Source organism: Magnolia sinica, chromosome 2 (genome assembly GCF_029962835.1).
Source record: "Magnolia sinica isolate HGM2019 chromosome 2, MsV1, whole genome shotgun sequence".
Taxonomy (NCBI): domain Eukaryota; kingdom Viridiplantae; phylum Streptophyta; class Magnoliopsida; order Magnoliales; family Magnoliaceae; genus Magnolia; species Magnolia sinica.
In genome coordinates, this window is record NC_080574.1 from 43,756,203 (window position 1) to 43,770,459 (window position 14,257).

At 42.6% G+C, this 14,257-nt stretch overlaps 1 protein-coding gene across 1 annotated transcript in view; it reads left to right on the forward strand.

Annotated features, from left to right (window-relative positions):
* LOC131237054 (probable flavin-containing monooxygenase 1) overlaps positions 1-13,605 on the forward strand; it is a 29,868-nt gene extending 16,263 nt beyond the window's left edge. The window contains exons 3-5 of the mRNA XM_058234694.1: positions 11,089-11,264; positions 12,302-12,660; positions 13,063-13,605. Of these exons, the coding sequence (XP_058090677.1) occupies positions 11,089-11,264; positions 12,302-12,660; positions 13,063-13,417 (890 nt within the window). The 3' untranslated portion in view covers positions 13,418-13,605. The remainder of the gene's footprint in view (positions 1-11,088; positions 11,265-12,301; positions 12,661-13,062) is intronic.
* Positions 13,606-14,257: the final 652 nt, after the last annotated feature.

Consider the following 14,257-nt stretch of genomic DNA (forward strand, 5'->3'; position numbering starts at 1 on the left):
TAACTCAGTGTGAATTTCCCACAAGATTACATACTATCGCCTTAGCTAAGCATAATTTAAAACAACAAGCAATCAAAATAATACATGGTGTAGTCTTTTTAAATGCATGGATGCGTGAATGCACATCGACCTGGGGATGTTCATCCAGTCAGACTTAGGCTCGTCACTCATGCATAAGACTGGTCACTAGCGTAACATATCTTGTACAACATTGTGACCAAGTCATCGTACATATCACATATGTGGGTCGATAGTCGATAGTCGATGGTCTGAGAGCTAGCGAAACGATACCCCACTAAGCCTAAGGGCATGTTTTACAGTATCTAGAATTAGCCACCTGCCATCGCCAATATGCTATGAATGCATGATTACTCAAACCATTATTATTCTAATTACAACTAGCCAATTTAAGTAAACTCAAAGGTCATTACGGGGGGCTCGTTGCCCAGCTTAGGCTGATAGCTCGGGCATAGTGTCCCATGACCACCATCCCTATCTCATTAGGTTTTTCCATCTTAGGATGTTTAATGGATGCCCGTCAACCAGTGGCCAATCAAATTTCATAAGTAGGGATTACCATTGTATGGTTATAGGCCATCGAATGTACGCAAGACAATCATCAACACATGAGACAGATGTTAAATCGTAGCGGTAAAAGGATACTCGGAACATTAAATGAAATGACAAAGGGGTCACGCAATATTAAATCAGAGCAGTTAAAGAGGTCATTTTTAAGCCACTCAAGCCGTATGACTTATAGATGGTAAATCCCACATCAATGTTCCATGTCCTGTATAACCTCCAAATCGAGGGTCCATTTCTTATTACACTTTATCTTGTTACATCCTAAGTACGAGTTCACATACACAAGAGGAATTACCTACTAATAAGTGCAGTGAATAGAGAACCATAAGCGACTCACAACAATCCAGGAGAAAGCATATAGTTATGGCATGCGAGTCATAAGTTGATTCATATTAATCACAATAACTCATGATAAGAACTATCAATTGAAGTTCAAATGAAAACAATCATGTCAGTAGTTATTGTATGAAATCATGGTTCACAATAGTCAATATAATTCAAGTTTAAGCCATGCATTAAGAATTGATAAAAGTTCGCATGCTATAAGATAGCATCTATGATTCAATTAAAGACTATTACTTAAACTAATTAGGAAATCGAAAGCTTAAGGGGAAAAGTCATCATCTCATGAGTTGAATCATCTACTGGTGTTGCTAGGAAATGGGTGCACTTTTAGAGTTGAATCTTCAAGCTTACGCGACTGGTAGGTTAGGTGGAACTTAATGTCGACATCATCCTGCCTTGATATACTCAATTGGCTCGGTCCACTTGTGATTGTAATCCGGTAAGAGCTGCCAAGGACCAACTCTGAGTTAACTTTAAAAATAGTAATCGAGACCCCAACTCAAAGGGGAATCAAAAGACACCCAATGCCAATGACCTACTCTCTAAAAATTCAACAAACTCAATGAAACTCACTGAGTCACTTGGTGATGAGACTTAAGCTATATACACTAATATTACATGACTGGCTCAACTGAACTCAGATGGGCTTGCACAGACTCAATGGAGCAGACCAGTTTTCTTAGTTTTAAGCCCGATTAACTTGATGAACTCGAGTTCACCCATGTACACCTAAACCCGCGGTGTTGCAACTAATAACTAGACCAAACCTAATTAGGAACTAGGTTACTGGATTGGGAGTGCAACAAGGGAATCCAAACATGGAGTTGAAGTTTAGAGAATGATCACACGTGTTATCTATAGGCAACATCAAGGTCTCCTCATATCTGGAAATGACTAGGTAAGGAGCGAATTGATTCACTGAGTCGACTCATTCGATTTGGATCTGGTCGCAAGAGCCCCCTCAAGGCTGTGAAGTTTATGGTTGTGAGTGGCCTACCAGCTGAGCGAGACCTTGAAACAACGTGTATTCGAGTTAGCTTATGTGACTCAAGGTGAGTCAACTCTGTTAGCCTCAGTAGCCTAACCCAATGACTCAATTCAACCCATCATTACTGGACTAGTGTTGTGACCTAGGCCCTATGTGCAGCTGCTGTTACTACATCAGTCTGCTCACCTTGTTGTCGGAAGCTTGATCGTGAATGAAGCCAGTCTGATTTTAAAGGCCCTTTTGGGATGATCGGAGAGGAGTTGCTTGAACTCAGCAGTGCACTCCCAATGTCCATATTGAATGCAGGGCTGGCCAAGTTGGTTTGGCAGTTCAATAACCTCACAGCAGTTTCATCAGCTTCATTAGGCGAGTTTAGAAGTTAGACTCGTACCCGAACACAACAGCGCCCTGCTGCACTTCGAGTTCTCTCGCCCTTTCTCTTCCTATTTCTCTTTTCTCCTTCTCTTTCTCACTATCAGTCACTCCACAGCACCCGAACTCGACCCGACCCAGGTCTGTGACTCGGGCGAGTCAGTGTGGTGCGACACCGAGCAGCATGGAGCTCGGTTCTCTCTCTCTCTCTCTCTCTCTCTCTCTCTCTCTCTCTACTGTAACAACTAGCAGCTCCTATACCCAACCTGAGCCTGAGTCGTGCTTGACTCAGTGACCACACACAACTCAATCGCTCTCGGTCCAAAACCTGATTTTAACAACAACTCTCTATATCTTCCTCTCTTTTTTTTTTCTCTCTCTCTCTCTCTATTAGCTCTTGGTGTGAATCCCGAGGAAATGAAGCTATTTTTATAGGCGTGAAACGTGCCTAAATGGATCATCCAACGGTTGTGAATGGGTGGCCGAACTCATGTGCTGATCTCTGGTTTTCACACGCATGGGACCCATCCATCATCAGGGATGTGCTTCTACTGCCATGACCTACCAGAAAAGTAAATTTTTATCTATTATGGGGCCCACCCTATCACAGTGGGTCTTTTGACTTAACGGGGAAGATGACGGGCCGATCATGGTAGATTTTTATCTTCAAAGTTTTAAGATGATCTGGTTCATTTGAATGGCTTGGATGGGACCTCTGATTATTGCAGGGGCCACTAATCTAGCCATTCATCGGCGTTTTGTGCATCTCATGAGATTTGCCTTTACTCCAAGGTTTTCTTATGAGATGGGAGGCTCCTCTGAGAGAGCCGTTGCAGCCCTACAACAAACGACAGAGATTCCCCTGCATGGCCTGGTGAAAGGCCTAGATTGTGCCAACGAACTCTCTTGAAGTGGAAATGTTCCCCATGTTCACCACCCCAAGTATAGGGTTGCGATGTAGTAATAATCTCGGTAAGACTGAGGTCAAATCCACAGGGACTGAACCTTGTACGTATTCTGCAAGTAACTAGAACTAGAACTAGAAGAAGATGTATTCTAAATCAGAAAAATTAAGGGAATAATTGTGAATGATTAAACTAAAAGCTTGTAAATTCAAAGGTGGGAAACTAGGGTTTCTAAGGATCCACTTGTAGAGATTAGGGGGATCTATGCTTGATTCACAAACACAACTAGATTCAGAGTCCCATCTTCATCTAGTTGGAAGATATTTAATCAAAATTAAATCTGAACTTCCTTTGATCTAGTTTTCAAAAGATGAGAGGTATAAGAATTAGAATTATTCCATCACAAAACTATGCCCATAAGACAAAACAAACAACAGAATTTAACCAATCCACATCCAATTTAGGGAAGTCATGAATGTTAGGAAGGATTCCATCATCCAATCATGTCCATGAGACGATGGTGAACAATAGGGTTCCCAAATTCACAATCCCTATAATGAACGGAATATACTCAAAGCTATCACAGATTTATTGTAATTTTAGTCATAACAACCATTAAAAACTATAAATATTCCTTAAAATCAAACTATAATAAAAGAGAGTTCAATAAACATGAATCAAAGTCGTAGAAAACACCCCATCATGCTACAAGCTTCACCTCTTAGCCCTAGCTAAGAGGTTTAGCCGATCATCGACATGATGATGCTAAAACTTAGAAAAATAACATCAAAGTGAAAGAAAAACTGAAGAAGAAGAGTGTCGTCGGTTGTCTCCACGTCTCTCTCTCTCTCTCTCTCTCTCTCTCTCTCTCTCTCTCTGGCTTCCCACATCCCAAAGATGGCTTTCACATCCTCTCTCTCTCTCTCTGTCTTATATGCATAGGACGTCAGTGGAGTCGGTAGAAGGTCAGTGTGTACATAGCTTATGTAGCAGAAATGCAAAAAAATCCTTGTGCAGCCGGGTGCACAGTGATAAGCGAAAACATCCGCGTTCGGATGAATGTTTTGGACGGCTGATCATCCAATGAACTGATTTGGCTTCATGGTTGGAGTCAGGACCCCCTTTTGAAGATTTTGGACGATCTGGATCTCGCATCCGACCGTGATCGTGCACGTACAATGCCCCGCAACATCTGATTTTTCTAGACGTGCGTTACATGCGAATTTTATTATGTTGAGATGCTTAGTGGGCCCCACAGTGATGTTTTCAGAGAAATTCACCCCGTTCATTGGATTCTTGGCGAGATTTCGATCGGAAATGGGTGGTTTTGGTTGAGTTTTGGTGCGGCCCACTGTATCAAATCACCCTGCCATTCATCTTGTGTTTGACGGTGATCTACGTTTGTACATGTGCATGGGACTAAGAGGACACCATGAGTACGGTCGGCCCCACCCCCTGAACATGTTGGATGGTTTGAACCAGCCATATGGGCCCCGATGGTGGGCCACAACATGTCACAGCAGATGCGCACGTCCACTCGCTAGCCGGGTGAAAGAGATGAGTTGGGTCAACCTTATGTTGACCGGACTCTTAGTCCGGTGCAATGCGGGAGTGCACCGCCTGTGCACATGCAATGCTGTATGTGGGGTCCACTGTGATGTTTATGAGAAATCTGCTTCGCCCATCCTCCTTCTCATTTAATTTAAGGGGTTGAGACTAAAATTGAGGCATATCCATAGATCAAGTGGGCCCCAAATCGATGATTTATGGGCTGGTCTGTCTGTTGGGACACTTCCACAGGGATCCAAGGATAATTTTCGATGTGTACGGTTAATTTAGGGTCCTCAAGCTAGATATAAAGTTTCGAGCCAAACGGATGGTGGGAGCGCTGTGATCTTGCATTTAGGACAACTTTCAGGCCCCTTTAACTTCAATCACTTGATTTTCTTGGATCTTTGACTTGTAAATTCTTTGATCTCAGTCTTCTAAGATCCGTCCCTTGCCTTGGTGAATTGTGAGCATCAAATCCATGCCTTTAGTACCCTTTTTCAGTTCAAGCTCCTGAATTCACCTTGCAAAAAAAAACATGATTAAAATAGGACATTAAATATTATCATGTTTGTAAAATCAAGTAATAACTAGGGTCTAATATGCAATATTTGACCCTCAACACCCCACAACTTTTCATATCTCAGCTGGTTGTCCGCCCGTTTTTGACAATGAAAGGAAAGCGCGAATCAAGGCTACGAAGGACGGTTGGGATAGAAGGAGAGGTGCCGACGCGGATCGCTCTTGTGGTAGCTCCTGCAATCGAATGCTTTTCAGGGAGTGTTGTCGCATGTTCCTGATTGACCCTAGCTTGTGCACATGCACATTTGCATGGGGTGGTCCAGTCGACGTGGACCTAGTTGTCCAGAGCCTCCTCATCCTGTGGACGGTTCAGATTTTTCGGACGGTGGTCCGAAGTTGGCCACGACTCACCCAAATGGACGTTGTCCATTCTACGCGAGCAAAAGAGAGAAATCCTCTCTTTTTCAGATTTTCACAGGTCAGGGCCCATTTGACCGCTTGGGTGGTCCGGTGCACATTGCGTACGCTGCCTGTGGTGCACTCGCACTCCCTTGCGGGGTCCACCTTCATGCTTGTGATGAATCCACTCCGTTCATTCTCTCTAGAGTCCCAACTTAGGGTCTCGGACAATAATCAGGGTAATCTAAGATTCAGGTGGGCCCCACAGATGGATTTGGGTTCTGTTTGCTAATTCCCATCAATCTGACAGTCGGATCGCCATCATACTTGTCCTACGAGTTTCCTAAGGGTCCTTGGTTGAGTTTAAATGAGAATCATTGGTAACTTAGTGGTCAAATTCCTTCATTGGGATGGAATTCTAATGTGTGAAGATTTTGGTAGTTTAATGATTAAAATTATTGAGCTTAAGGCCCTAGTTTAAGGTGGATTACGTAGATATGTGGGCCATACCCATTATTTCCTTATCTTATTGCATTTAGTCATATTGATCAAATGGTCGAATTGGTTTCGATCTAAACTTAAATGGTCAAAAGTCTCTAGAAGTTGCTCATATGGTCAAGACACCTCATGGCTCATAATGAACGGTTAGATGGCCAATTTTCATAGCTAAACAGGTTCATAATTTGACCTAATAGCTGATTAATGGATGATTTTAAGGTCTAATGGCTGAATTATTTTGAATTTTTGGCTGATATTCCTAATTGTATTGATCACCAATAGTAATAAGATTTTCAATCCAATTTAGGGGAAAATTAACCACTATTTCTAAAACTTAGACGACCCTACATCTCAAGTAATTGGACGACCGTGAATTTGAATGGTTGAATTGTTTTAGAGTAGATCACTAAGAGTGCAACGTCCTCTAGCATATCTAATTGAATCCAATGGCTAATTTTGTTGGTTGGATGCCTGTTTAGATGATATAAGGGTCTCATCTACTGACTAATTTCGAATTCAATAACTGACTTTTACTTAACGGTCTGATTGGTGCCATACCCAAACATCAGGGTCTCTAAGGGTTCTCGATTCAATCTAGATGAATTTCAATAATTATTTTTCAAACTCTGGTGGCTTGATTATCGTCAATTAAGTTAAGTATTGCGGCCCAATGCATGGTGGGCCTAATGATGTGGTGGTCTGTCTTGAATACTATCAGATGGATGGCTTGATCCATGGGTGGGGATTTCTTTCAACAGTCGGATTTATACTTAGGATGAATGTGAATGTGCGAGTAAGTTAGGTCACACAGCAACACTCGAATACTAAAAAGTACGAGGTGTTACAAGCTGGGTCTCCGAAGGGCTCTTCACCCAAGCCATCCAGATTGAGTTCTGGATATCTCTACATGACATCCTCGAGTCACAGTTCATAGGCAAGGCTATAATAGACCTCCTCCTCAGCTGATTCCTTCGAAGCCTTATATTCCTCCATCGCAGTCGCCTGAACTGACGGGATGGAGGCATCAACTTCGGCTATCTTGGTTACAACCTCTGCTGACCTGGTCGACAACTCTGCTAGCTCGGCCTTCAACCTTGCTGCCTTGGCTTCTGCCTAAGCCCACTCTGCTTCAAACCAGGAGAGGCGCAACCTGACTCCCTCCAACTCAGCCCATGAATTGGCCTCCTTCCGCTGGGCTTCATCTAATTGGATCTTTAGAGCAGTCTACTACTCCTTAGATCCCTGCAATGCCCATTGGAGGGTCTCGCCCTCAGAGACCTTGGCCTAGAGCGCTCTCTCTGCCTTCTCGCACTCCTCTCCCACTCACCGGAACGATTGGCAGGTGGGCAGAAGGGTAAGGATAGCATGAAAGAAACCAAGAACAAAGGGTCAGAGAACTAGAAAAAGATAATGAAACCTGAAAAAATGAGGAGGTCTACCTTGTAGAAGGTGGCCACTAGGTCACCCAGGAATCCCATCTGATGGACATCTAACAGGGCAAAAATGTCCTCCTCGGGAAGATATTGGGCCGTCCACTGAGGAAGAAGACCCATGTGGTAGCCCAGGGGTAGTGGGGCCGACCCACTAGCCTGGGAAGCAGGGCGCCTCGAAGCACCACCCTCCTCGACCTGCTAAGCTTGGCCAATTGAGGGCCCTTTGACAGGTTCAGCCTCCCCTCGAGCTGGGGAAGGCTTCAAATCGACGACCTCCAAAGCTGTTGGCTGAGGAGGGATCTCAGAAAAAGGGACTTCCTGAGCCCCCTCACTTGCAGCAATCAAAGCCAACTGCTCAACTATAAGCCCTTCAACGGAGGCTCTGGCCTATCCTCCACGACAGTGGAGGACTTTGCTTGTTGCACCGAAGGAGGAATAATGACTGTCTTCTTAACTATCTTCTTCCAGTTGGCTATCTTAGCCTCAGAAGGAAGTCTGATCCTCTTAGTAGGGTGAGGAAGATCAGTCATTCCTATGCAACGAAGTACTCTGGTTAGACGTAAAAGAATGGAATCTGAGCATAATAATGAGAAAAAAGAAATTCTACTACCTACTACTTGCCTTTTGGCTCGACCAGGGATAGGTCAGACTAGTATAGGATTGGGGAGTGATTAACCTCTTTTAATTCCTTTTGGCGGCATCTCGCAACTTTGCGTGGTTAACCTGGCGAAGCTATAGATTGGAGATCGAGTAGGGGCTACATTCGAGGAAGAGCTACAAAGAAAACGACTAGTCAGTAAACAAAGGTACAAGACAACTAAGGAAAAACAACAAGTATACAGCTCAACTATTCTCGATCTAGAAGGGAAAATTTAGTGGGGACTTGAGTACACAACCTAGTCACCTCAGTTGTTGGGGCTTCCCACTCTCTAGACACTCAGAACCACTTATGCTTTCAATTCTTATTGGATGATGGGTTGTTAGTAATGAGGATATGGCCTTTATTCGCCCATGCGCAAAAGAATAGCAACCTAGTGGCTAGGGTCAGCCTTTGCTCTATACATATATATGAATTCGTTGGTAGACATCTCAGTATGTCCAAGCTTGTGCCATAAGATATACGCCCCGAACAGGGCCCTCCAAGTATTTGGGATGATTTGGCTGGGACCAACCTCGGGCAGTAACTAACTTCTTGTACAATATGGATGGGAAGTAGGAGGCTACACTGGAGTGCGACCAGATATATAACTACCTCACTAGTTTGGGGATGGCTGGGAACTTCACCAAGCTTAGGAGCTTGGAGTACCACCGATTTTGGGATCTAGTACTCCACCATGATCCAAGTTAATTAAGTTAGTGCTCCACAACTATGACCCAAAATGGCCGACATCCAAAGGCCACTTCGCTGCATTCTGAGTTGTCGCCCTTTCAACTGGGGCAGACTCCACTACATCCTCCCAACCTAACGACACCAAAGATGGTGGCCTAGAAGGGGTGTCTAGCTAGGAGTCCATACTTTTCGGTACAGACTCACATTGAAATGCCCTAGAAACGAATACTGACTAACAAGAAGAAAAGGAATGAAAAAGGAGAAGGGAATGGAAGTAGAGAACCGAAGAAGAAGAAAAAGAGCTTGCCAGAGATAGGATTTCTAACTTACCAACAATCGCCTGGTCCGGTGGTCTTGAAGAGTGGCAAGAGCAAAGATCGTAAATGAAACCAATTTTGAGCTACCCTCCCCCCTTTTATGGACTACTCGACTGCGGGCATTGATTGCTCACATTTAATGCCATAGCCCGAAGAGGCATTACAGCTCACACTTCCCTCCACGTGGCATCTGAAATTTCAGTTCTTGGCCGTAACGCATTTAAGTGTGGAAGTATGAAGAAGTTAGAGAATGATAGCTATGTCCTAGAGGAGGAGGGGTGATTAGGACTAATTAAAAATTATCCAAATTAAAAAAAAAACTAATTGCCTAACTTAAACTAATTAACATTTAAACTTAGGTAATATAATTCTAAAGCTTCCAAGCTAATAGTGGGTCCAATCTTATAGACTACAAAGGATGTACAAATAACCAACTAGTCTATATCAAGATAGTGTATATGTGTGTATGGGACGTGATACGTATCAAATACTAAGCATTCATCTATTCATGCATTCATAATTAAGCATTCAAAATACATAAGCATAATAAACAATTTGTACAAATGATAATCCCAAACACAATCATATATAGTAGTTCAGCTACTTGCCTACTCTAGTCCCAGCGGACGCACTAAACCCATAAGTGTACCAGATTTCACTATCGGAGGTTTTAAATCAGGTTCACATCTCCCCCAAATGACAAGATCAGATGTCATCCGTAACGAAAAAGGATGTCATATACATTGAACTTGTAAAGACACACTGGGTCAATATTTCTCTAGCATATCATTTTCCTGATGTCAAACTTAGCAGCTATGGGGCTTGACAGTGGAGGCAGTTTACCCATGGATGAGATAGCGCCAGCCAAGGGTCGAGGGTTTTAAGAAGAGGTCCTCCCTCTTTTTGGTGCACCTAGCTTTTGCCTCGTACCAGAGGGTTCGTTGTGTCGTGCCGAGTCCGAGTCCGTGTGCGTGTACATGTACGCGTATGGGTTGGGCCGGGCCGGGCCGGGCGCTGGTGCAATTGTGAGTGTACTCGCGTGGGTGCGTGCTTGTGTGCGTGTGTATAAATACTCGCAGGACTTTATTTATGCAAGAGTATACTCACACTTGCATCTTTTCGTTTTAAATTAGAGAAATATGACCGTTCGGTTGGTCGCACCTGTTGGGTTTAAACCAAACGGACCAAACCTTTTCAAAATGGTGCCTAATGCACTACTTTGGAGTCTATATAAGGACTCCCGTTCCAGTTTTAAAACTACAAAAAATATTTTCTTCTATTGTGAAAACTCTATCTTCTGGTTTACGAGTTTTGGTTGCTGACTTCGTTGCTGAGTGAACTTAGCAATTTCGGGTTAAACTGCAAGTGGTTCGAGCCCGCGTATAGTGAGTGCACCGCTGGGACCTGGGACCAGGTCATAGTCGTTGTATCCTGAAGGTCAATTGCTCTGAGACCTGTTGCACTTGGAACGTTGCCCAAGGGGAGAAAATTCGATTTCAAGCCGAGTGACTCATGTCATGCCTTGACTCAAATCTATAAGCCTTTTATCTCATATTTAATTTTCTTTTTGGTTCTAGATTTTAAATAGTCTATTTAATTCAACCAAAAATCCAACAAAACCCTTACGATTTTCTTATCTTAAGAAGAGTTTGTGGCACTACATAGGTGCGTGGAGTGGGTGTATATAGCACACTTCCTTAGGCCCCACCATTTGCCTATTTGATCCAAACTGTCCATTCCACTGCCATTAAGGTTGATGCAATGCGTGGCTCATTAGTACTAACATTGGATGTATTGTTCCATTGTTGGACATTGGATGACTGACATTTTCTTTTTCTTTGTTTAGGGAGGGAGTTGCCATGTACAGTGATATGCAGGACAGTACATTGGACGGTCCCTCATTATCTTCCATGGGGTGTTCCACTAGGGCTTCTATACGTTAATCGTTTCTCGGAGCTTCTTATTCATAAACCTGGTGAAGGACTTCTCCTTAGCCTACTTGCAACCCTTCTTTCTCCTGTGGTACTCTCTCTCTCTCTCTCTCTCTCTCTCTCTCTTCTAGAAGACTTAAAAACCTGGTGAAGATGGTTACTTGGTTTGAGATAGATAGGGTAATAGACCTTTCATAAAAGCCAGTGCATCAGCTACAGGCTGGATAGGTCGGTTAATGAATTGGTTGAACCCTGGCTCAAAATTTGCATAGCTTTATAAGCCCCAAACCAAGCCCAAGAACAGGTCATTTACGATGACGTTGGGTGGGCTTGTGACTGAAATCCAAGGCCTTGTACTAAACGGACAGGGCTAGTGCTAGAGGCCCTTAGGTATGGGCCTGATTTTGAAACCCAATGAATGAATGAGTTAGGCCACGTGGCCCACATATGTTGGGGGCCTTCGAGATGAACAGTCTGGATCATCACTTGGTGGGCAAGGTAGTGAGCCTCCTTAGCATTTCTCTTTAAGCATTTCACCATGTGTACTGTCTCTCTTTTGTTTGTTTGTTTGTTTGGTTTTTTTCGTTCCCATAGACGTTGATAACTACCATAAGGGTGTGTTTGGATGCTTAATTTGGCTGAATTGCAATAATTCAGTTAATATAAAGGAAATGACCAACATCTAATTGCAAGTTCATGCATTATAATCTTAAAACTGAATTGAAACCTCATTTTAGAATCACTTCCAATTGGTTCAATTCGGCATGTTTGGCTGTCACTTTAAACCATTTCTACAAATAAACTGCCTCATCCTGTTTTCTGAGTAATAAAAGAAGGGAATGTCTGAATGTGTGACATACATGCAAGATCCAAACTGTCCACAAGACACCATCACGAGAAAGGACCTCTCCTGAGAAAATAGGTGTTTATATAATCTTACCCATTGGTTCAAGTTCTAACAAAAGCTGACACCACTTGCCACACCCGTCAAAGAAAATTACTCATTAAACACATTTTTGGGTGACCCCCAAAGGCACTGTTAAATTATTGCAATTCAATTCAATTGGGCATCCAAACAGGCCTTAGGAGCATTTTATTTTCTAACTAATGGAAGTTGATCATTTCAAGAGATGGGGAATCTCCAAATTCGTTGAGAGCTACCTCAAATGGAAGCTCCCTCTAAACAAGTATGGAATGGTACCAAAACACAGCTTCCATCGGCAAATCTCTACTTGTCAAGTCACAACTCTTCCAAACAACTTCTACAGCAAAGTGGAAGAAGGGAGTATCATCTTGAAGAAATCACAATCGTTCAATTTCTACAAGGACGGTTTGATCATCGATGGTGGAGATTCGCTTCTGGAGTCGGACATGGTGATCCTTGCTACCGGATACAAAGGTGATCAAAAGCTCAAAGACATATTCACGTCGCCGATCTTTCAGAAATACGTCATGGGGTCATTGACTTCTACAGTTCCTCTCTACAGGTTTTCCATTTTTGTTTTCTTTTCCTTTGATTTTGCAGTAAGCTGCTATTTTACTCATGCTAATACAGACCATCCATCTGGTAGGTCCCAGTTGTGTGTGCCACATCCAAAAATTTTAAACATGATAAAAAATATCCTCAATATCCACTCGAGGATCACTTAGAACAATGGTCCAAATTAGGGCACATCTTGTGTGGATTAAGGGGGTCTCTAATAATCATTAGAACTTTTATCATGTAGGCCATGGTGGGACCCACTATATGAATGGTTTGATCACAACATGGTGGGGTGAAAAAAGGATGGGCTTCATGAATGAGTAAATCAACATTATTGTTCTTTCAGCCTCGCATTGCAACGATTCGTTTTTTAACAATATGTCTTGGCTTCTTCTATTATTGTTAGAGAGTGCATCCATCCTCGGATTCCACAACTAGCAATTATCGGATACTCTGAAAGTCTGTCCAATTTATATACATCTGAAATGAGGTGCCAATGGCTCGCCCATTTTCTTGACGGCGGTTTCACATTGCCCAGTATTACAAATATGGAAGAGGACATAATAAGATGGGAAAAATACATGAAACGGTATTCGGGTGAGTACTACAGGAGATCATGCATAGGTATTGTCAACATCTGGTACAATGATCAGCTGTGTAAAGATATGGGAATCAACCCGAGAAGGAAGAAAGGATTTTTCGCTGAGTTGTTCTCTCCTTATGGACCTCTGGATTACAAAGAAATCTCCATGGTTAAATAGTTTTAGAACTCTTACTTATTCTTAGTAAATTGACAATGTAATGAAAGTTTGGTATTTTGAGTTGAATTACAGGTTTAGTCCTATATATGCATATCAAGTCATTGTAAAACACAATTTACAGTACTAGTTGTTGCCATAAAAGGGGATTGTCTTCAAAGAAATCAAGGGAAGAAATTCAAATTAGCCCATTTCTTGATTTTATAATTCTTCATACTCCTACTTAACAAAAGATTTTCTAAGGATGACTAGCAATGGGCTGGAATTGGGTAAGGGAAAATCAGCTTGAAACCAACCTGTTTATTAAATGGGCTCAGAATTCAGGCCTGAGGATGACCAGTGATTAGATGACCAAGCCTGGACCCATGAGCAGATTACTAAGCCGTGGCCCAGTCCGACTCGACCCAGTTGTAAAGTGAGGGAAAAAATTGTATTGAGAGGTTCAATCTTAAAACAAGCACACAACTATTAATCACTAGTTATTTATATATACATATCTAGAGAAATTTTCTCCTAATAACCTGTTCTCATGAGAACAGGTGAGAACTCATTTCATGTGATATGTGTACGTATGTAATCTAGATCATACAACATTTCATCTAGCTTGGCTGATAGGCTCAAGTGCGCCCCACTGAAAATCAGGGGTGGGAATTTCCTTCCACTTTGCTGTGGCTCACCTAATTTTTGGATCAGGTTGACTTAATTTTAGGTCCCCAGGGGTTTCATGTGGTGACTCATCTAGCGGATGGTTTGATGTTTGTGCACATCACTTATAAGATGAGTTCTCAACGGGTTTTCACGAGTTCTCACTATGAGAAAATTTCTCTACATCTCTATGTTAAA